The sequence below is a fragment of the Centropristis striata genome, chromosome 9, assembly GCF_030273125.1.
Source record: "Centropristis striata isolate RG_2023a ecotype Rhode Island chromosome 9, C.striata_1.0, whole genome shotgun sequence".
Taxonomy (NCBI): Eukaryota; Metazoa; Chordata; class Actinopteri; order Perciformes; family Serranidae; genus Centropristis; species Centropristis striata.
In genome coordinates, this window is record NC_081525.1 from 11,513,811 (window position 1) to 11,538,837 (window position 25,027).

Below are 25,027 nucleotides of genomic sequence, written 5' to 3' on the forward strand. Positions count from 1 at the left end.
CTGTAAGACTTTCAGGCCGACACAAGTCTCAGCTGAATTCTGTCAGATTAATAACAAGGCTGCAAAAGCAGGAGGTGAAATATGTACACAAAATCAGTTTCATAAGCTAGGAGACACCATAAAGAACCAATTTCAGTTGTTAAAGAGATTAATAACTAGTAATGACAGTGTCACTGGATTCCCTTGATAAAACAGAGGAAAAAACCTTCATCAGTTATGCAGCCTGTCTTTTTACTTGCTCTCTATTCATATTTAGAAACATTATATACAATATATTTACAAATATTGCACTTCGCAGCTGTTTCGGTAAGTATTTGGTCCTGTCTGAGTAAAGTCTCAAGGATCATTGACACAAACGAGACTGAGTCTGAACGACACAAAGCCATTGCTTTAGCACATATATGGCCAGAATTTGATGTATTCCATGTGTGTTAAGGATCTGTGCTCTCACAGAATGGCTCGAGTGAGAAGAGAGAAGTTCGGCAGTTCCAGTTTATGGCCTGGCCTGACCATGGAGTGCCTGAGTACCCCACCCCAACACTGGCCTTTCTACGCAGAGTCAAGGCCTGTAATCCTCCAGATGCAGGACCCATGGTGGTCCACTGCAGGTAAGCTCCTTTTTTTATCAACACAAAGGCCTCAGAATGCTTCAAAGTAATTTGGATCATCTAACTTAGCCTGAAACCCCCCTTTCAATAAGGTCCAAAAATCTGTGGAACCTTCTGAAACAGACAAACCAAGAACTTATGCAGCGACTGGTCACAGATGTTGAGGTGTGATAGTAGGCAGGTTTTGAATTAATAGTAATTTCTTTGTGTTTTTTGTAATTTTGTTGTGTGTATTTTGTAAATTTTTGTGTGTTTTTTGCAATTTTTCTATGTAAAAAAAACCATAAAATGTTATGTGTGTTTTTTTATGTGTTTTTTATTTTTTTAAAAATTGTGTGTTTTCTGTGTGGTTTAGTGTTTTTTTATGTGGGGTTTTTTTTGTAATTTTATTGTGTTTTTTTGTTTGTTTTTTGTATTTTTTTTGTGTGTTTCTGTGTTCAAAATGTTGATCCAGTAAGTCAAAATGAAAAAATAATAATCTGGTCATATAGGTGAGGTTGTACTGAAAACAATGATACCAACGTGGCATGGTGAACACTTTTTAAGTGGTTTATACAGGCTGAATGAAAAGGAGTCAAAAAACAACAGAATAGCCCCAAACTCCAAAGGCTTACACTAACTCTAAACACACTATTCTCTCTATTTTTTCTCTTTCGTCGTGTTGTCCAACAGTCCTTTTTGTTGTTTTAGAGCACTTAGTGATTATATATGTATGTCCATGTCATTTTGCATCCTCGTGTCAACCAACTATTGGACCAATTGGCTTTAGATTGAATCATGTTAAACTAGCACACAATAACTGACAAAGCAGGGGTATTTCCAGTACAGTCACAGACTGACCAACAAAGTATTCAGTCAAACTGAAATTATATTAAACATGTATGGACGGCAACAACTGCAGCATTTTATCAAACTTTCCTCAACCTTAAGCTTCACTGCTTTGAATTTTTTTGAATGAAACATAAAAAAAGCCTAACTTCGCAGCTTTATTTCAACAACTTTCCAACACGATATCCATATGATGCCGATAGTTTCCTAAGATCTTCTAGTAACATATGGTATCTCTAGTGTATTCCTAAAAGTGAGCCCGCTATGGCCTCCGAAAAGTAAAAAAAAAGAACGGTAAAAGTTGCGATACTGCACTGTGTCGATTTTTCCCTCCACTTCTAATCATTTTTTAATTAATTGTCATTTTACAACACTGTATTCCTGTAGGGACCTAATTTAATGATTGATACTATCAATATCAATACAGCTACAATGTACTACTGTGACAAGAGGCTCATACCAGCCACCAAGCTAAAGCATGTACTAGTGTTATAATGTCACAACAATGTTCCACACCCTCATAAAGTTATTAAAGTAACTCAAATTCAGCCAGCACCAGGGATCACAATGGGCTGGTGGCCAAATCACTGTTACAAAAAGTTTTTTTTATGGCTGGCCTGGGATCACATGCCTGCTGCTGAGGTTTGCAATGGCTGAATTCCAGTGGCTTAAAATCTAAATTCGTGGAAATTGGTATTTCATTAGAATGAAATAAGTGGCAGAAATTCCATACTGTGCCTTAAAACTCAAAAATGTATCAGACTTATTGTTTTATGTCCAAAAAAACTACTAAGAACTACACAGAAAATTCTTGAAAGTGTTTATGTACATTGCATGAAGCACACTCGTGTTTACCAACCCAGCTGATCTGCGAAGCTTCATACCAAACATATCAAAGCAACAGAAGAGGCAAAGATCTGAAAAGAAGAGCACTTCTCTCTAGGCAGAGTACTCCCTCCCTGCTGTTTAAGAGACCTTCACATCTCTTCTTCTGTGTAGTGAGGTCAGTGTTGTTGCAATAAAGCACAGCATGCCATAATGTAAGGCTGAGGCAATCCACAACATTCATGTGTCTGGCATGGTAAAAGTTTTCTTTGTTTGGATTATTTGGATGGAAAGTATTGCTAGTTTTAACAAAATGCAAGCACAAAAGACAAATAAATGGTAATTTTGCTTTAATAGGACGAAAAACACATGCAAATACAGCAAATTGAGAAAACATCATCTATTTGACAACACAAGCGCAGCATTTAGAAAACATGCTGCAAAAAAAAGACCACAACAAAACAGAAGTGTTTCCAGAGGACACATAAAAAATGATGCACACGTCTGGACATGCTGGTGATATTATTACGTTATTTGAAGATAATTATAATTTCATGTTAAAATGTGAAATCATCATGTTATTTCATAATAATGATATTTTCATGTTATAACGTGATATATAGCGTTAGCGCGCTAGCCCGTATCAATCATATTGCAGTTAAACAAATCAAATAAATGAATGATTCACGTTTTAGTTGCTCTCTCTCAACAGAGTTGAGAGTTGGTCTTGGTCTTGCTCGCCGGCTAACGTTAGCATGCTATGATTCGCCACTAACGTTAGCATGCTATCGATCGCCGGCTAACATTACCACGCTATAATTCGCCGCTAACGTTAGCATACTATCAATCAGCCGCTAACGATAGCACGCTATGATCATTGTAATAATGTGATAATGTCACAAGCATGTCCAGATCTGTGCATCACTTTTAAGTGTCCTCTGGAAACACTTCTGCTGTGTTGTAGTCTATTTGCAGCATGTTTTCTTATTGTGTTGTGTTGTGGTCTTTGCAGCACGTTTTTTAAATTATGCGCTTGTGTTGTCAAATTGATGAAGATATTTTCTCACTTTGCTTGTGTTTTGTGTATTTGCATGTGTTTTCTTAAGTTGCAGCGATGTGAGCTCTCAGGGCCACCGTACACAAGTGACACAATTACATAGTAAGACAGACAGTACAGACAGTAATATGTCTGTTGCATAGACAGCTCAGCCTCTGACTGATCTCCAGTTCTTTCTGTCATTTTCATGTCTGATAAGCACATATTCTTCACTCGGTCAGAAACATTACCGACTTGTGTGGAAACGTCTCTTTCCAAGGTTAATTTGTGTCCACTTGTATCTTGGCAGACTTTATATTCCCTTTCTGTGATTTTCCTTTCACTCGGGTCTGAGCAGAACTTATCTGTTACACGGAGAGAAAAGTCACAAGGTCAACAAACTGACTCAGTAGTATTTATTCAACAGCAATGTCTCTCAAAATCACAGATCATACTTTTTCTGCACCTTGAGGCTACTTTATTGACAGTTGCAAATTTCACATCTAAATGTATGTAGCCTTAAAATAAAGTTTATGAGGGCATATGCTTGCTTAATGATCTGTATGCATTTATTGCATAGTTTGTGTTTTGCAGTTACACCTTACATCAGAAATGTGTTTTTTGGCCGAGAAATAATTAAAGGAATCTTCTTCAGTCATAATTTGTCTGCAAGCTCATTCTGTTAAAAGCAGAGAATTGTGAGAAAATCGCATCTTTAACCCCGTATCGGAAAGCGTATGGAATTGTGAGTTGAGTGTATCGTTACATTCCTTCAAATCAATCATTGTAAAACCTGTTTGTTATCTTTAATGCAGGTGTCCGAAACTGTCAAAAGATCTTGATCCTTTGCAATTTTAATGATCTGTGTTGCCTTGAAACGTGGAATTTCCATTTGCATCTCCATATAGTATTTTTCCCCTTTTTTCTAGTAATTTAATGGAAGTGGTGTTTGATCAGGTTTCACGGTTTTCTCCACGTGAATGACAGTGGTTAAGTTTTATAGACCAAAAACCCCCAGATATGTATAGATTTAGATCTCACTTGAAAAGTTTGCTTGAAAAGCTATACATCTCAAGAATCTACAACAAAAAGTTTTAAGAAGCAGCAAAAAAGCTTGTTGAAGACAGGTATGGAAAATAAATAAATTAAATAGGTTTTCTTCTTTATGTTATTGGGGTTTTTACCTGTCAATCAAGTGAAATTATATCTGAAGCAAGGGTCAAAGGACAGATGCTGTATGGATTGTAAAGCCCTCTAAGACAAATGTGGGATTTGTGAATGAAAAAAAGAATAGAATTGAATTGAACTAATTGCAATGTATATATTTGTTGTTTATATATATTTAGTTGTGAATGTACAACGTAGTTTCCGTGTTGGTTGCAATGTTAATGTAATTTCAGGGTTTCCCATTAATTTCCTAGACTCTGGTAGCCGTGAGCTAACATTAGCTAACAGTAAAAGTTGTTTTGATCACACTAAACTGTGACAAAGTGTTTTGAATAACTTCCTGTCCCTAAACGCATGCAGCTTTCAAAATAAGAGCACAATGTGTTAACAGAATCAACCACAAAATTTACATGAAGACTGTCAAATTAAGATGCCTTAAATAAAATATACAAGAACCCTTATTCTCCTTTATAATGATTCTTAAAATATGCAGTCATTAAGATCAGTGTATATGATGGAATGGTGGCATTAGAATGTGTGAGAGGCACCAAATTTGGGCTTTTATGGAAGAAAAAATCTCTAAGGGGGGCATGCCCCTGGACCCCCCGAGCCAGCTATTTTTCAACAGTGGCTGGCTGCTCCATGTCCTAGTGGAAAGTATGTTGACAGCAATTAAAAATGACACAGTAGGATAACAAAGATTCTATAATCTATATCTTCGGTATCGGTATCTCCCAACTGTGAAAAATGTTATGTGAGGTGTTTGCTCTCATTTATCTCTCAAAGTGCACAAGATTGATGCATTATACCTATAAATGTACAACATTCACAACATTCCCCCCATATCTCATAAAATCCTGTGGGAAACACTGAACTTTATTGTTTACTGTATGAGGTGTACATTGTTGGCTATATATGGACCCCAGGAGGATCAGCCATTGCCAATAAATGCTAGACATAAACAGCAGTGACCAACCATGTTTTGTGTGTTCTCTGCCAGTGCCGGTGTGGGACGAACAGGCTGCTTCATTGTCATTGAAGCCATGCTGGAGAGGATGAAACACGAGAAGTCAGTGGACATTTATGGTCATGTGACATGTATGCGAGCTCAGAGGAACTACATGGTGCAGACAGAGGATCAATACATATTCATCCACGAGGCTCTGCTGGAAGCTGCCACTTGTGGAAACACAGAAGTCCCCGCCCGAAACCTGTACACCCACATCCAGACTCTCAGCCAGACCCCTCCTGGAGAGACCGTCACCGCCATGGAACTGGAGTTTAAGGTTGGTACCTTTTCTTGTTTTGTGCAAGGTGAGTGCAAGGAGTTTGTACAGTTTGATACTTGATTTAAAGTGACACTCCAGTTACCATTTGGCCACAGATACAGGGCCATGGCCTGTTAACGCGCTCGCTACAGCAGAAGTTTTGTACCTTCTGCTGTATCAGCTCTAAACAAAGCACCCCGGTAACCATCGGAGGTGGTGCTATGCTGGAGGGTGAAATGTGATAAATGTGCTGGATTAAGTGTATATTTTTGTTATGTCGTAGTGTCTATATGTATCCTGTGTCTATGTGTGTATATATGTATGTAGGACATGTACAGGCTGCAAAAACAAATGTCCTGAAAAGGACAATAAAGTATCTATCTATATCTATCACTTTATATGTTTCACTTTTCTTATATCTATATTTTGCAAACCTGCATGAGCCTTGCTAGCATCAGAATACTCTTAAGTTATATATATAAATATAAATTTTCCCCTCTCACATACACAAAGAATACCTCTCATATCAACAATTTTACCTCACATTCACTATTTAACCTCTCACATTCACAATTTTACCTCTCACATACACAATTTCAACATTCACAAAAAAATTGTGTATGTGAGAGGTAAAATTGTGAATGTGAGAGGTATTTTTTGCGTATGTGAGATGGAAGAATTAATTATGGCCTATATGGCCCTCATATATCTCTGTGTTTTACTGAGACTACTTGAAACAAGAAGCCTCTTATTGTATTACAACTATAATTTAATATGATAACATACAGATTTGGTTAGGTTGGTAACATTGTTCTGGAGGCTTAAATCAGAATCAACAAAAAGTCAGCATATCTCAGCCTCTGTTTCATGTTTTAATCCACGTCTCACAGATCTTCCAACTTCATGAAGTGCCATACTAATACAATACTATATGTCCCTTTAACTGCATGTGCTTTGAGAGCTAGAGAAAAGGAGGGATTTCATCTTCAGCCTGAGTAACAGAGATGAATTCCTTCTCAGAGCTTCAGATGACAGGCCAAATGAGTGGAAGAGTGTAGAGGGAGAGAGTGATAGAGTGAAGGAGAGGCTGGGACAAAAAAAGATGTCTAAAGGCCTAAAGCTAAGGGCCGACTGGGTTATGTTATGTTTTTACACAGGATGAACTGCTGCACTGCACCACCCTCTACTGCTCACTCCACAGTGAGACATATGGGTGGGGACACACACGCCACAGCCCGAATTAAGCTTGTTTAAGCAGGATGACTGTAAATAAAAGCATAATTAGATTTGGATCCTCAACTCACTACAAATGTATTTCACATGCACTCCAAGGACAAATTGACATTCGCTCTTGCAGTGCAGAGAAATCACCCAACAACAGAAAAAAAACACCCTTTGGGATGTTGTCTTTGAAAGGTTTGATCTGCGTTAGCTCACAGCAAATTTTAACTTTTTAATGTCTTTAGGGTGATTTTAGCACTGCAGCATCGGGCACGAGGAACAGAAAGAATCAGCTCAAAGTGGATTATAGATTACATGTATCAAACAGAGTGTTGCCTCCAAATGCCCTGTAACAACCTTGCTAACACTCCATATTCCACCAAGACTGGTTGAATTATCTTCTTAAAGGGATAGTTTGAAATTTTGGAAGAGAGGTTGTATGAAGTCTTACCCACAGATGCATAACCTGAGTGTTCCCAGTTTGAGAACCAGACGAGCTCCAGCCAGGAGCAGACGGGGACTGTCACAAAACATATTTTAACCACCTGAACAAAGGCCCACCCTAAAATGTTGTATTTGTTTATTAGAGGTGTGAATCCCCAGAGGCCCCAATCTTATGATTTTATCCTGATATTTGAGTCACGACATGATATTATTGCGAATTTAATCAGTTTGATATATGGCAAGTATTGCGATGCAATATATTGCTATTTAACTGCATTTTGTGTCCACAAAATTAAATTCAATCAAGAATTGTCTTGTCAAATAAAAGAAAATTCTCAGTCTATTCATCTCACTTCAGTCTTTTTATTTCTCCACAATGAGAGTCAAACCCACAGACTGACCAACAAAGTATTCAGTCAAACTGAACTGAACTGATATCAAACATGTATGGACAACAACAACTGCAGCATTTTATCAAACTTTCAAAAACTTTAAGCTGCACTGCTCTGAATTTTTTTTAATGAAACATAAAAGAAGCCGAACTTTGCACTTTTGACAACTTACCGACACAAAGTCCAGTATATTCCTAAAAGTGAGCCCGCAAAAAAAAGGTGAAAATATCAATAGCCCACCGTAACGCTACATATCGATACTTGGCGGCCATGAATCAATAAAATATTGCCACGCAAAATATCTCAATACTATGCTGTATCAATTTTTTTCCTCCACCTCTACTGTTTATGTGTAGGAACATGGAAGTTCTACGGTTGACAAAAAGTAGTGCCAAATGAAACGGCTGTGGATAGCAACGCAAATCAGTGGACATATCTTTAATATAGCGTACACATAAATAGGTAAAACGTAAAGCGTGGGCCTTTGTTAACCCTTAATAGAACACTCATTGAAATACTTGCAAATTCCAAATTTCAACCCTAGAGAATATTGGAGGATATTACATACTGCCAGAATGTGTAAAAAAAAAAACATACGGACCCGTGGGAGGGGGGTAATATTTTGAGAAAAAAGTTTACGAGATCAAAGTGGCAAATCTTCGAGAGAAAAATGCGCAGATTTATGAGATTTAAGTGGTGAAAAGTTGCTTTTTCCCCACTTTTTTCTCGTAAATCTGTGATTTTTTTCACACAGATTTCACACTTTAAATCTCTTAAATCTGCGACTTTTTTTCTTGTAGATTTGCCACTTTAATCTAGTAAATTTGCCACTTTTTTCCCGAAATATTACCTGAAGTTACCAAATATAGTTCTTTGCCTGATAATGGGTGAAGGTGCCTGCCTGGTGCTCGTCTGGTTCTCCAACCTGCGAACGCTCAGACCATAATCTAGTACAGGTAATACATCGACTGTGGATAAGTACCTCACACAACCCCCAAATACGAACTATTACGCCTTTAAAGAGCAGTAGTAGTTGTGATGCTGCAGTGCATTCACTTCTATGTGACTGTGACTGTATAATATGTTTTCCTTTCTGTGTCCGCAGAAACTGGCCAACTCTAAAGCACATACCTCAAGATTCATCAGTGCCAACCTGCCGTGTAACAAGTTCAAAAACCGCCTGGTGAATATCATGCCTTTCGAGTCCAGCCGTGTCTGCCTGCAGCCAATCAGAGGGGTAGAGGGCTCCGACTACATCAACGCCAGCTTCATAGACGGATACAGGTGAATCCATAGAAACCATTTCACACCCAAAGAGGATGATATTCTGCAGCAAATGGTCTAGAAATGGTTGAGAAATATCTCAATAAATTAGAGTATCATAAAAAAGTTTGTTCATGTCAGTAATTCATTCAAAAAGTGGAAATAACACATAATATAGATCCATAAATAATAATAATAACACATTTGGTTTTTATAGCGCTTTTAAAAGGTACTCATAGTCGCTTAACATAACACAATTGAGACACACAAAAACAAAATGCAGAAATAGCAAAAACTAAACATAAATGAGAGCTGATGAGTTCAGGTCTTGTTTTGAAAAGGTTTTGAGTTGATTTTTGAAGGCGTGGAGTGAGTCGGAATTGCAGATGTGAATAGGGAGGGAGGTCCAACGGGTTGGAGCAGCAGTGGAGAAGACTCTTGGTCCTGGTGATGTCTGGAGGTTATGAAAGCATGAATTAGTGTTTCGGCAGTGGAGAGGAGAGGAATGTACGAAGGCGTGCAATGTTGCGGAGGTGGAAGAAGGATGTTTTGGTGATGTTCTTGATGTGTGATTTGAAGGAGAGAGTTGGATCCAGGGTGATGCCGAGGTTTCAGACAGAGGGGGAGGGGGTGACTGTGTGTCCATCCATTACACACAGAATGAAACATTTGGTAAATGTTAAATGGACCTTTATATAGCGCTTTTCTAGTCGCTTTTGTGACCATTCAAAGCGCTTTACACTACAGACTGCTCTCATTCACCCGTTAACACACACATTCATACTGGTGGCAGAGGCTACCCTAAACGGTGCCACCTGCCACCATTGGGAATTCATTCACACACTGATAAACGCAGCATCGGGAGCAATTTGGGGTTCAGTATCTTGCTCAAGAATACTTCGACATCTAGGCTGCCATGGTCGGGAATCGCACCACCAACCCTCCGTTTAGTAGGTGATCGCTCTACCACCTGAGCCACAGCCGCAGGCCATTTACTATTTATCATTTAACTATAAGTGGGCACATAAACCAATCACTGGACGAATGATCTACCAACTGAGCCACAGCCACCCCTTTTCATGTCTTAATTTATTTAATTTCTTCTAATTATAATGATTATTTCTTACATGTAATGAAGACCTAAAATTCTGTGCCCCAAAAAAATGTTGATATTACAAAAGACCAATTTTAAAAAGTGTGTTTAATATAGAAATGTTGGCCTCTGAAGAGTATGTCCATCTATATGACTCAATACTTGGTTGGGGCTGTTTGACTTGAACTACTGGAAATGGACTTTTCCATCATATTCTAATGTACTAAGATGCACCTGTAGTAGAACTAAAGGGTGTGCTCAGTAGCTGCACTTTTAATGAACACAGAGGTGAAGGGATTTCTCTGGCAGCTAACAGCAGTAAAATGCACATGGATCCAGTGTCACTGCCTAATATGCTTTTGTTGAGTCACTTGTCAAAACAAATTGGCCTTATTGACAGGCCTGCTAATTCTCTGCTGTTTTTTCCCTCTTGTAAATTGATTGAGTCTGTTTGAAATAGGTGACATGTCAAAAAAACAAATTACTCCAATATTTCTACTATGCTGCTCCGGTCTGTGTCTACAATAATATTTCCACTCAAGGGCCTTACAACACAGACGTCAGTTTGTCCCTTTGTGCAGAGTGAGTTTAGTGAGTTTAATGAGTAAAAAGATTTACAGATTTTTATATAACTCTGCTCACCGGATCTTAACGGAATAGTCCAATATTATTTTCTTTCTAAGAGTACAATGGGAAGTCTCTGGAGAGAAGAACTGTTGAGTCAGTATTTATAAGGACTGGAGCCAGCATGTGTCTGTTAGGGCGCTTTCACATCCCAAGTCCATTTAGTTCGTCCTAATCAGAGTGAAATTGATACTTTTGGTTCATTCTTTTATTCTTTGTAGTCTGATTTGCTTTCACAGTGCAGAAATGTAAGCGGACCAAATAAAAATAAAAAGATTTGTGGAGGGGCGTGTGCGAAGATGGATGGCTGGAAATCTACATACAGTATTATTGCTTATTGGTTGGAAAGTTGGCAGAGGAAAATGTAAACGAGGAAATAAAAAAAATATTACCTTGACTCTGCACTGATCTAACGTGTGCACAAATCCTTCACCTCCAAAACATTCTTATTAACACATTGCATGCTATATTTTAACATGTACACAACAAAGAAGTAAAGATATGAAAGAATTCATATCCAAACTCAATGTGATGACGCATTTAAGAGCTGATATCTAGCCATTTTCCATGGTTTTCATGATTATGATATTGGTTATTATCAAGAAAACCATGGAAAATGTCTAGATATCAGCTCTTAAATTAAACTCTTATGAGCTATTTTTTTTGTTATCGTTATATTTGTCCAAACAAATGTACCTTTAGTTGTACCAGGTATTAAAATGAACAAGAAATTGAAGTAAACAATGGTCTAATATTTTTTTCCATGACTTTAGATGTCACAAATTGAAAATTTCACATTTCTTCTATGAAAATGTAAAACACTAATTGGAAGCACTCTCCGGTGCAGTGCCTGTGTCAGGACTTCCCCTTTTTACTTGCAGAAAGTCTTGGTGTGCCTTGTTCTCAGCTGTCAGCACCTAATGACGTCCCCCGGGCGCCTCCACCTAAGGGAGGATGGGCCGGGGAAGGAGGCAGTGGTGTCTCTTACTTCCTGTTGCAGTAATTAATAGTGGAGTGAGATAGAGGGAGCTCCAGGACTCTCTGAGCTCAGCCTTTAAAGTCCACAGTGTGGATTAAGGTGGATTAAGGTGAGGGGGGAAGACATGATAAGGATGATTAGTGGAGGTGTCCAGTGACCTCAAGGTATATCAGCTGTGGTCCTTTACCTCAGTGTCTGTCCATGGTGGTGTAAGATAGTAAGGCATTAATATCATTGACTCCCTGCCTGCACCATTTATTACCTTTTCAAAGGACTTTCTTATGGCTTGGTTGTAATGTAACTAATTCTAAAATTCTATTACATATCACTCTATTGTCTATTACAACTTGTATCTTATATTTTGTTGGTTTGGTCATTGCTTCTATCAATTATCACTTTATGTTAATCATTACGAAGCCTCATGAAGCACTTTTTTTAAATTTTCTGAGCCCACTAGATGGCGATCAGTGTTCAAGAAAGCCCAATGAATTGCTAATACTTGAGCCTTTTTTCTTTAAACTAAGAGCACCATCTAGTGGGCTCAGAGAGTAAGGCAAAGGCTCCATGAGGCTTCATTGGCACATTTGCACAGGAAAACTGTGTGGACTAGGCCTTAAATAATTTCAGCCTCATGAAGCATTTTCTTTTAGTGCTCTTAGTTTGAAGAAAAGGCTCAAGCAATAGTAATTAATTGTTCTTTCAGTCCTTTGTTGAACTTCATTGGCACATCACTAAGTAGCCGTGTTTCCAACAACAAAATTTTCTCTGTACATTTTGAAAATTTGCATGACAAAGGCTTGATGGAAACCCAAAATTTGATGAAACTTTCTGAAATGGGTGTAAAAGTCTGAAGTGGTTTTTGTGTTTTTTTTAAAAAAGTTAGCTAAAGATTAAGATTTCCTTTATTAGTCCCACAACAGGGAAATTTCAAGAATTACAGCAGCAAAGTGGATAGCAAAAAAAAAGGTAAACAACTGTATAAACTACAAATATAATTGGTATCAGCAAATAAACAAGTAAAAAATATAAAATATTAACCATTTACAGTATCAACAAGTAGAAATATAAAAAGTATTAACAATTGAAACAAAAATAACAAGACAAGTTGACATGAAAGAACATTTTTAAGTTACCCAATTGAAACTAATTCCTGAAAACTTTTCTCTTATGGATGGCCAAAGTTGTCCGATTAGCGACCTTTTTTATTGTTATTGTTTTTTTCTCCCGCACAATCTCTTCTTCTACTGTTTACTAACGAATAAGCCTCCAGCAGTACATCACACTGCCATCTTCTGACCAAAGTATGTTAATGCAGCTTTGTTTATTCGTTTTAGACCAGTTTTTAGAAACTTCCCTATGTGCATTTTCCTTTAATGTGACATTTCAAAATTTCAATTCAAATTAATTAAACATTAATGGAAACACGGCGATTCACATCGCAGGACATGCAACGTCAAGTTAGGCAAATTAACTCAAACACATCGTGATTCAACTTTATTGCAGCTTGATACAAAAGGAAAACTTGCACGGTTCTCATCATTCATGAATAATTAAGTGTCTCCCAGTACTACGGTCCAGGTAGGCCGGCCACATACAAATTCTTAATTGATAGGGTCCATGGAGTCTGCCCTGTGGATTACACTTGGTGGGTCAGGGACATTTGCTCCTAAAGTACAGAAGATTGATGCATTAAATGTATAAAAGTCACACCTGCAGGTAAAGTGACATCATTCCCAGAATCACAACAAACACAGAAGCTTTGGTTCCTTTGAGTATATTTGTTTGCTGACAGGTTCAAATAATAGTTAAACCTGAGAGCAGGACAGTGGCAACCAAAACCTCTAGCCATACACAGCACACACAAACCACAGAGCACTGATGTATTCAGACAACAGAACAGAAATACTTAGTATGTGTGCTGCACACACAGGGTTGAGAGTATTACCCGAGCCCTCTGCTGCATGCTTCAACGCTGCTCCCTAATGGGCAGGTCTGGAGTTGTTACAGGGCCCGGAGCCTCGCTGAGCAGCTGGGATGGCATCTGTCATTTTAACGGTGCTGTTAAAAAGGGTCTGTGTTCAAGGAAAAACATTTAAATATCAGTGCATACATTTGCAACAGCTGACTCATCAAGTTTTCTGTAAGGAGGGTGTGTAAAATTTAATATTTAACACTTGTGAGGTTCATTCAACTGTTGAGGGACATCATCGAACATCATGGAACTACAAGCTATTAACATAAGTGATGAAGAGGGTGAATCTGAATTAACTCAGGTTTTATTGTTACAATATTATTGCAGGTTCACATACTGTAAATATGTATGACAATAATTCTGAATGTTATAGGTAAATGCATCTAGAATGATTGCTTTTTTAACCCTCCTGTTACGTTCATTTCTCAGGAACAGCAATAATGTTGTTGACCCGGGGCATGTTCAATTATCCAAAAGTGTCAGAAACTTTAAAAAAACAACAATAAATATTGTTTAAATTTAATTAATAACTCCATTACTAACCATTTCAATTAATATTTTGTGCAATAGTGTTCTTCTTTACCTCTCACAGATCATGGTTCAATGAGGATAATTCACTCGTTTTTCATTAAAAAAAATGCATGTTAAAAAAAATGTTTATGTTCATTGGAGAGACTACGTATAAAATACCACTGTTTTACATGACACGGATTTTTTTATTTTTTTATTTTACTTTTTTTTTTTTTATGTTATGAAAAAAACTTTTAACTATTTTTAAACTTTGAAATGAGTCAATTTGACCTGCAACATAACAGGAGGGTTAAGCAAGCAAAAGTTGAAGTCGTGTTTCCAATATTTTTTGGCCCTGCCAGTGGTTTCACACTATTCCACTGAGCAGTAGGTTGCGGTTATACACCATGATGTGCAGCAATGTGCCAGCAAAGACAGAGGAGAAGAAGAAGACTGCAACAAGAACAAATTTATATAAACAATGCTGTATTTAAAATACCTAAAGCTGCCTTTGACATGTCTCTTGAAGCTCAGGGATACACACAATGCATTTTAGTGAGAAACACTAGAAAACGTTTGTTTATTTACAAGAAACCTCCGCAGGAACTCTGTAAATGGACTTCATTTATATATCTCTTTTGTCCAAAGTGCTCTAACAATTGTTATGTCTCATTCAGCCGTTCACACACAGATGGCTGCAAGCTACCATGCAGGTTGATGGTCTAAACATTGGAGGCAAGCAACCTTTCCCTGTTTGGGCAAGACAAATGTATTTCTATTTTCGAAATGAAATGAATGAAAAGTTACAGGCTACACATACTTTGATATGTGTTGGATGGACAGAAAATATCTCTCCTAAATGGAAATTTTGACAAACAATCAGTGTTATTCAGATCCCTTACTTAAGTAAAAGCACTGATACCACACTGTGAAATTACTTCATTACAAGTAAAAGTCCTGCATTAAAAACTTACTGAAGTAAAATTACAAAAGTATCAGCATCAAAATGTACTCAAAGTATCAAAAGTAAAAGTACTCGTTATGCAGAATGGACCCACTCAGATTGTTAAATATATATTCTAAATATGTTATTGTATTATTATTTTTGATGCATTTATGTAGGCAGCATTTGAATTTGATCGAGATAGGACTCATTTTAACTATTTAATATACTGTTATTAGGTTATATTTAAATAAAAAAAACCTAATCACTTTAATTTGATTATGTTTTTATGTTACATTTTCAACTGAAAAGTAACTAAAACTGGCAGCTAAATGTAGTGGAGTAAGAAGTATAAAGTTACATAAAATGGAAATACTCAGGTAAAGTACAAGTACCTTAAAAGTGTACTTAACTACAGTACTTGAGTAAAACGAATGAATTAACTAACGAACGAACAAACAAACAAACGAACGAACAAACGAGCTAACTAACTAACTAACTAACTAACTAACTGCAGTATAATAAAGCTTTTTGTTGGCTGTTTATGACAACAAAAATATGAACGGATGTCATAATTATCCAAAGAGTCATTTTTTCATCTCCCATCACTAGTGATGTGCCAATGAAGCCTCATGAAGCATTTTACTTTATTTTCTGAGCCCACTAGATGGTGCCATAGAGTGCATAGAGTGCCATCTAGTGGGCTCAAAAAATAAAGAAACTGCTTCATGAGGCTTCTTGGCATATCATTACCCATCATCATTGTTTTTATTACAGTAAGATACAATTCCACACCAGCACCAAGGTTGAAATGGAAAAGAACCCTGAAGAGTAAACACAACCGTTTTCTCTGTTCCTACTTGCAGACAACAGAGAGCGTACATGGCCACCCAGGGCCCGTTAGCAGAGACCACAGAGGACTTCTGGAGGATGTTGTGGGAACACAACTCCACCATCGTCGTCATGCTCACCAAACTCCGCGAGATGGGACGGGTAACACATCATAACCATGCCTTTTGTCTCAAAAATTTAAGCATTAATTTGTATTTAAAAAGTTGAAGGTGATTTAAGAACTTCAAAATAAAAGGGAAAAAATGTGAAATGCATTTAAATATTTAAATATGATATAAATTGACAGTTAAATCTGACATACAAAAGCTTTTTCTAAAAAGCTCACATAATTTGCCAATACCTGCAGATACCCTTTGTCTGATTTTTCCTTGTAAAAAATACTAAATTGTCCTTACTAAGTATACTTCTATGTAATGATGTGCCAATAAAGCCTGATGAAGCATTTCCTTTATTTTCTGAGCCCACTAGATGTTCAACAAAGGATTGAAAGCACAATTAATTGCTTGAGCCTTTTTCTTTAAACCAAGAGCACCATCTAGTGGACTCAGATAAAGTAAAATGCTTCATGAGGCTCCATTGGAACAACACTACTTCTATGTACACCCTTTACAGTAACTGTCAGTGTCTCAGTGTAGTGTTCATCTGTCGCTTAACGTTTACTTTATAATGGTTATGGCTATGGGTCAATGGCAATTCAAACAAAACTCAAAAAGTAAGATATTCTGATTACGTGTCTCACACATTGTAATACATGTTCTCTCTCCGTTTCTTAGGAAAAGTGCCACCAGTACTGGCCTGCTGAGCGCTCTGCACGCTACCAGTACTTTGTTGTGGACCCCATGGCCGAGTACAACATGCCTCAGTACATCCTGAGAGAGTTCAAAGTCACAGATGCCAGGGTAGGTTCTCCTCAGCCGCTTTCAGCATCTGCTGATAGAGTGGCAGATGCTAAAATGCAAAATTAGCATTTTGTGAATTTCACTGCACTTATGGCCTAATGTAGGCAGTTGATTTTGTCATTGGTCAGAAGTTCTCCATTTTCAGCATATTATAATTCATGTGGCATTTGGTGGACACTGGACTGATAAGCATGAAAGTGACTTCAGGATCTGTCTCCATTATCCTTTGTGTTCAACAGGACGGTCAGTCGAGAACCATCAGGCAGTTTCAGTTTACTGACTGGCCAGAGCAAGGAGTGCCAAAAACTGGAGAGGGATTCATCGACTTCATCGGCCAAGTCCATAAAACTAAAGAGCAATTTGGACAAGATGGACCAATTACTGTGCACTGCAGGTAACTCGTTGTTTATTCCAAGGCTCACTTTGTAGCTACACATTAGCTTAGTGTATAGGGTGATTCATAATCTGGCTGCTCCTCCGTTAAAGGAGTTTATATCACTGCGCCCAGACAACAGGATGACGACCAGTAGAGGTCACTGTGCAGTACAGCACAGATGTACTGAGTTTGGCAGATCAGCTTTTTCGGTAACACTTTACAATAACCATAATTTATAAATGGTAAACAGATAGTTTATTAATGTATAATCATCATTTATAAACCGTATAGGCCATTTAGAATGTTAAATACATAATTTATTAATGTTTAACTAACTACATCATTTATAAATGGCAAATAGATGGTAATTAATGTAAGTTTACAGTTACTTTACCATTAACAAACAATTAAATTATAATTAATAGTTTATTAATAGTTTTAGTTGCACTCATTTTAACATTTTTAACACCATATTAATTATGTTAATGATTGTGAAATGATTCATGTACCTTAAAGAAATTGGTTGAAAACATTTAACGATTAAATATGTATAGCACTTTGTAAATGGTTAATATTGGTTTATAAACCATCTATAAACATCACTTAGTTGGTGATTGTAAAGTGTTACCGCTTTTTCTATAAGAGCCACTAATTATTGGAACTCAGTACCAAATGAGATCAGAGACATCAGCACATTCGTTGGTTTTAAATCTAAAATAAAATCATGGCTTAAATCCACTCAATCATGCACCTACCAACTATGAACTCAAACATTAGATCACAATTTTGCAATCTCTTTAGTGTTGTATTTTAACATTGTTTTGTGTTGTGTCTTAATACTGTGACTTTACTCTTGCTGTTGTCCTGTGTTGTATTGTGTTTTTAAGAGTGTGAAACTTTGTTGTTGCTGTTTGAAAGGCTTGGTTGTTTGTGTTAGATTTATGTTTTTTGTTCCTGTCCAGGGACTACAGATGAAATTTAGCTAGTCGCTAATTCTGGTACGGCTGAGAGCCATGCACTGTCCCTGTTAAATAAACGAATAAATAAATAAATAATTAATTAAAAAAGTACATGAAGTAGCTTGCTAATTGGTTTAAGGAGTTGATAACCTTTCATACTGTCAGATGAGAAACATCTTCACCAATTTGACCGCACATGCACAACATTTAGTGAATCTGTCCTCCCCTTACAAACGCCCCCATAGGTTGTTTCTAGAAGTAGTATAAAGCACAATAATTGCATTTAGGGTCGGTGGGTCAAACAAACCCATGGACAGATACAGGTGAGTTAATTTTGTCAAGATCATTTGAAGATTTCCTAAATTCTAATTTCATCCTGACATGATTTTACAGAGCATAAGTTAAGCAGCTATCAAAGTGGTGACGATTTGCCGTGCAGATGTGTATGTGCGTGATTTATATATCGTAATAAGATTATATTAATGTGCATATCCACCAGTGCTGGCGTTGGGCGGACCGGTGTGTTCATCACGCTGAGCATCGTCCTGGAGAGGATGAGATACGAGGGAGTGGTCGACCTGTTCCAGACCGTCAAGATGCTCCGAACTCAGAGGCCAGCTATGGTGCAGACAGAGGTATTATACACTGCTGCTAGAGGCATCTGGAACAGGCCATAAAAGAAAAGAATGTCATGTTAAGTTAAGTTTAATGTGTAATTTAAAAAAAAACCCAAACAGACATGTAAACTTCAGGAGACATGCAAGCAAAATCTGAGATTAGCCTTGTTTTGCAAAAAAAAGCAGTTTCTCATAGGCTGACCATTTATTTGTTGACTCAGTGATGCAGTGAAGGTCCACAGCATTATTGCAGTTGAGATACTTTATAGTTTACAAAGACAATCAGGGTATCCGTGTGGTCTTAAAAAGTCTTAAAATATTAATTTAAGGCAATGAAATGTCTAAAATTCTCTTAAAATCTCATAAAATGTCTTAAATACGATTTTGAAAGGTCTTAAAATTGTATTAACGTTACTTTTATTTAAAACAAATGCATGAACTTCAGTCTGACTTTTAAATGTTTCGATTTTTGTGTGAAATGGCTCTTAAATTGAATTCATTATGGTCTTAAACTTGTTGAAACCTGCAGAGACCCTGACAATATAATGTTGTATTTCAGTATTTGGGTACAGTTGGTGGGTAAAGGTAATCAGTATTGGGAGAGGCAGGTTAAAATATATATGATATGAACGATATGATTTCCAGTATGCCAACACTCGTGTACACACAAACACACACACACACACACACACACACACACACACACACACACACACACACCACACACACACCCACACACCCACACACACACACACACACACACACACACACAAACACAAGGTTCCTGCAAGCGACCAGCTAACATCCAATAGGGAGACAGCTAGAGTGTGGACCAATCAAATGACGGATGCCGTCTTGGGTGCATTCCTTTGCGTTTTTTAAGCACAAAATGTGAGCATGAGGAGAATAAATCTGAGCACGAGGAGCTGTGTCACTGAAAAGGAATAAAATCATGCTCTCAAACTGAAAATCTACGGTCTTGAATAAAGAAGACTCATTCTTCCATTAATTAGCACTATTAATTCTTTATTTAGTATTGCTTTCACATGGATTCTTACTTAAAAACTGACCAACATGTTGTTTGTCCCTAGGACCAGTACCAATTGTGCTACCGGGCTGCTCTGGAGTACCTTGGAAGTTTTGATCACTATGCAACATAACCCCATCCAGAACCAGAGGGACACCCTCGGAAGAGTTCTGTGTCTCTTCTGAGCCATGTCTGCTCAGCTCCATCAGTCCTTGAGGCCTGATGAGGAGGCTAAGAGAAGGACTACGATGGGGAGGTGACCACAGCAGGAAACAGTAGAGTTAAGAGGCAAGAGAAGGGACAGGATGACCTCTTTCTGCACTGGTGCCATGATTTGATTCTGCCACAGACCCGACACCAAAACCTCCCAAAAACTAAACCCTGAAAGACTTGTAGTCATGCCTCATTCCGATTCTTGACTGAATACTCCCCAAGTCACTCCCCCAATTTTTACCTGCTCCTTATAGCAAAAACAAATGTTCTGCTCTTTTTTCATTTATGTTGATCATTACTATGTTGATATAAATATTTAGAATTTATTTTCTCATCACTTACACTGGTTATTATATGTCTTTATGAGTCTTTTTTTATTTGCTTATGTTTTTTATTTTTATTTTTATTAGCACAAAAGACATGTATTTTCGACATTTAATACTGGTAAGCATATACTCACAGCTGCTAATGATTTTATTTTGTACCATAGATATAATATTCTAATGTTATCATTACTCAGTTGATCTTATTTAGGCTGAAATGTGGGTTTACACTTCCTGTCTTTACATTCAACAGAATTATGACGACGATGACGATGATAATGATGATGATTTACCAAACAGATCAAATAAACAAATAAAGTCTGTTAACTCCAGTATAAAATACACCTTTGGCTATAAACATGCAAAGACTATTCATATATAAACAGATAACAGCATGTACAGAGTTTCTATTTTTTCTATTTTACTTAAAGCCATCAGAGACTTTGAAGAAAAGAAATATAAAGTTGTTGGAAAGGCTGTGTACACCGTTCACACCCACTCTTAACATTAGTGATGTGCCAATGAAGCCTTATGAAGCATTTTCTTTATTTTCTGAACCCACTAGATGGCTCTCTATGTTCAACAAAGGGCTGAAAGCACAATTTATTGGTATTGCTTGCAATTACTTGCCTTTTTCTTTAAACTAAGAGCACCATCTTGTGGGCTCAGAAAATAAAGAAAATGCTTTATGAGGCTTCATTGGCACATCACTACTTTACATAGACTCAGGCTGATGACGCAGACAGTCATAAACATGCTCCGTGCATGAAAAAAGAAAATTAATTCACAAAGACCAAGACTCAGTGCTGAAATTTAACCAAATTGGTTTTAGTTGCCCAACTCAAAGGATGTTTTCTTATTTTCAACAAGTCCCAAACTACAGTGTGCATGAATATGTCATCCAGTGCAACAGTGTGATTCATTGATGTATTTTTCAATTTACTTTGTACAACAATGAGCTCTATGACACAGAGGAATAAGCTAAATCAGGCTCTTATACTCTCAGTAGTTATTAGTAGTGATGTGCCAATGAAGCCTCATGAAGTATTTTCATTATTTTCTGAGCCCACTGGATGGTGCTCTTAGTTTAAAAATAAGGCTCAAGGAATAGTAATTGATTGTGCTTTCAGTCCTTTGTTGAACATAGAGCGCCATCTAGTGGGCTCAGAAAATAAAGAAAATGCTTCATGAGGCTTCATTGGCACATCACTACTTATTAGTAAGGTCAATTGGGTCTACACATGGGATTTGTTAACAAAAAAGAAGCTTCAGAATACCACCAGACCTATTCATATATTAATATTTTATTAAACTGTAATAGATTTTGCCCCTGATGTGGTCATAACAATACTCTAAAGGCCAAGATGTCCAACTTGTTAATGTTTTTTAATCCAATACATTTCACAGATGAATTTAAATCAATAACAATGGGCCTGGAAGAAATTCAGGAATGTGGGGACACCTAGGTTTCTCAGAAAGTATGATGGGCCGGGTTAACAAAATCACAATAAAATGCATTTTCCCACTTACCCTTTGGCTGCGATCAGACAACTATATTTTTTAACTTTAGGATTTTGGTTGTTACTTCAACTTAGCATCACTGAAAATGTGTCTTACTTCTTCTAACATGCAATCTGGTAGTGATATGCCAATGAAGCTTCATGAAGCATTTTCTTTATTTTCTGAACCCACTAGATGGTGCTCTTAGTTTAAAGAAAAAGGCTCAAGCAATAGTAATTGATTGCACTTTCAGTCCTTTGTTGAACATAGAGCGCCATCTAGTGGGCTCAGAAAATAAAGAAAATGCTTCATGAAGCTTCATTGGCACATCACTACAATCTGGTATGTATCCGTGTGCTCATACTCATTCATTATCTGTAACTGCTTGTCCTAACTAAGGTGGCAAAGGGGGCTGGAGCTAATCACAGGGCTGACACATGCAGACAGACAACCTCACATTCACATGACAAGCAATTAAGAGTCACCAATTAACCTGACCTGTCCATATTCAAACATTGAGGTGACAGTGCTAACCACTACTCCACCCTGCTATCTGTGCTCATGCTCATTTTTACAAAATTACACACAGGGGAGTGATTTAGAGATCTCGACACATTTCAGACTTTCCCCCTCATCTTATTGCCTGTCCCTTTCAGGACACACAAGCAGATATACTGGATCCCCATTCATGACAAATCCAATTTCCACATATGTTGTATTACACCTGAACTATTTTATCACTGTGTTGCAGACAGACAGACTGAGAGCAGAATCACTTTTCACGGATGGATCTCTGTGGTTTTCACTGGATGAAAGTGAAGTGGGTTTTGGGTGAAGTGGACAATATAAAGGGTCCATTTCACAGAGTTGTGCTGTAGGGGTCCTATCTGTTGTGTACATGATCTGTTTTTTATTTGTTAATAAAAAGGCAGACAATAATGTCTCGAAAACCTTGATGTTAATAAAGTTGAATAACTGGGTTTTTAATTATGTATCGTGGTGGATTTCTTTCTTTTCTAAGCTCTGTGAAAACATGGTGTGAAGTGAGGCTCAGGCCTGTTTGAATTGAGCAGGTTAGGCAGTAAAAATCGTGCATAATTATGGTAATTACACAAAAAATACCTCTCACATTCACAATTTTACCTCTCACATTAACAAAGAATATCTCTCACATTCACAATTTTACCTCTCACATGCACAATTTTAAAATATTTTAGATGAATTATAAAGTTCTCTTTGATTGTTGTTAGCTTTGTAAGACAGACTTTAAAAAAAAAAAAAAAAGTATCACACCATTTATTGAGCCCCAGTGACCTGTATGAACATTTAAGCTCTACAGGTTTTTTTTTTACTAAGATTTTTCCTTTAATCTGCCTGCCAGGGGGTTACAGAAAAAAAATCACACACAAAATTAGACAAACGTCAATTCCAAAACAGAGATCCAAAATAAACACAGGGTAAGAAACAGATACAATAATAATAATAATAATAATAATAATAAACATGATGTATGACTCATCAATCAATAAAGTATTTGTCCAAAACAAAGTCAGTTTTCAGAGCCATCTTGCTCTTAAGTATTTTAATAGAAGTGCAGTATTGCTCCAGTTCCTGTAGAAAGTGAACAAAGCTTGGTTTGGAGTCAGAACATTTCTTCTTATGTATGTGAAACTTCCCTAAAAACAGAAGTAGCTGTTATTGGATATATTTTATGGATTATTTTAAAGGAGACCTCTTTAACTTTATTATTCAAGACAAATTTATCCCCAACTAGCCAAATTTGCCTCCAGTCAATATCCCCATATCGTCACTCTGTTAAAATACTAAGTCATTTTTTGTCAAAATAGTTTTTTTTGCCTAAATCATCTCCTCATGATGCCGGCCACCAATTGTAAAATCGGCTACATCTTCTGTTGATCAGATCATGTGATTTTACCCCTTATGATAATGTCCTATCTCAAGTGTGTGACTTAAGCGGATTTATTATGCCTAAGTCAAAATAAAATGTGACTTAGGCAAAAGGATGGCTATTGGCATAGTAATAACACTGTGTGTAAATTATGTAACTTAAGAGAAATAAATTACTTAGGCAATTTTTTTTAACATGCCTTTATGACTTGCTCAAGATATGGTAACACTTTATTTTTAAGGTGTCTACATAAAAGTGACATGAGCGTGTCATAAACATGACATGGGATGTGCCATGAACATTACTGACACTTTGAAGTAACATTAATGCTCAGGATACTTGTCATGTCATGTCTGTCATTCTGACAGGCTTGTGTCACTCTTATGTAGACACCTTTCAAAATAAAGTGTTACCATATCTTGCTTAAGTCACAAAGACATGTTAAAAAAACTGCCATTTATTTCTCTTAAGATACATAATTTACACACAGTGCTATTACTCTTCCAATAGCCATCCTTTGTTACATACTTTTTGAGTGAACTATCAATAAATGTCATATGCTACACTTTTGGTGAAGTTTTTTGTGTTTCCTGCAAAACTTGAAAAAATTAGTTGGGCGAGTGTTTTAAACAGGGTGACGAAATAAAAACTATTCTCTTCTAGAAGTTCGCTGTGATTGGCTGGAGGTCTACAGAAGCCCCGCCCACTGAGCCCCATGTAAACAAACACACACTGGGCATGCGTCAGTGGAATAATGGAGGACCGTCTTCTCCACCCGGACTGATGATGTCTGTATTTCTACTCTACTACCTGTGATCTAAGAAGAAAACAACTCGTCTGCATTTCAGCGTGTGTAAGTTAATGTTCGGCACCTTGTTATTAGTCTATCTGTGTGAAAGTGGGAATAACTTTGAAGTTTGGGCACCAGAAAGTGACGGTTCAGCAACAAGCCGTGTTTGCTAATAACGGTTAGTTGGTTAGCAGCTGTCAGATCCACACTGAACGGTAGCTTCTGCTTTGCAACGACCAATTATCTGGTTTTGGCAGGACTTCTTCGCATTGTCTGTAAATGTTGGTAACTTGTAGTTTTAATCCTGAATGTGACAGTTGTTTGGTTTTTTACTGACTACACTTTTAAATCCACAGACAAGCTATCTGGCAGTTAGCATGTTAGCTAGA

General features: G+C 37.2%; 2 protein-coding genes across 3 annotated transcripts in view; both read left to right on the forward strand.

The window, feature by feature from the left end:
- ptprfa (protein tyrosine phosphatase receptor type Fa) overlaps positions 1 to 20,781 on the forward strand; it is a 248,912-nt gene extending 228,131 nt beyond the window's left edge. The window contains exons 26-33 of the mRNA XM_059340745.1: positions 454 to 608; positions 5,465 to 5,750; positions 8,895 to 9,073; positions 16,040 to 16,166; positions 16,799 to 16,924; positions 17,164 to 17,318; positions 18,759 to 18,894; positions 19,968 to 20,781. Coding sequence (XP_059196728.1) covers positions 454 to 608; positions 5,465 to 5,750; positions 8,895 to 9,073; positions 16,040 to 16,166; positions 16,799 to 16,924; positions 17,164 to 17,318; positions 18,759 to 18,894; positions 19,968 to 20,036 — 1,233 coding nt within the window. The 3' untranslated portion in view covers positions 20,037 to 20,781. The remainder of the gene's footprint in view (positions 1 to 453; positions 609 to 5,464; positions 5,751 to 8,894; positions 9,074 to 16,039; positions 16,167 to 16,798; positions 16,925 to 17,163; positions 17,319 to 18,758; positions 18,895 to 19,967) is intronic.
- A 3,807-nt stretch (positions 20,782 to 24,588) lies between these two features.
- LOC131977445 (lysine-specific demethylase 4A-like) overlaps positions 24,589 to 25,027 on the forward strand; it is a 29,431-nt gene continuing 28,992 nt past the window's right edge. For both annotated transcript variants that reach the window (XM_059340747.1, XM_059340748.1), the window contains exon 1: positions 24,589 to 24,701. The gene's annotated coding sequence lies outside the window, so the exon portion shown is untranslated. The remainder of the gene's footprint in view (positions 24,702 to 25,027) is intronic.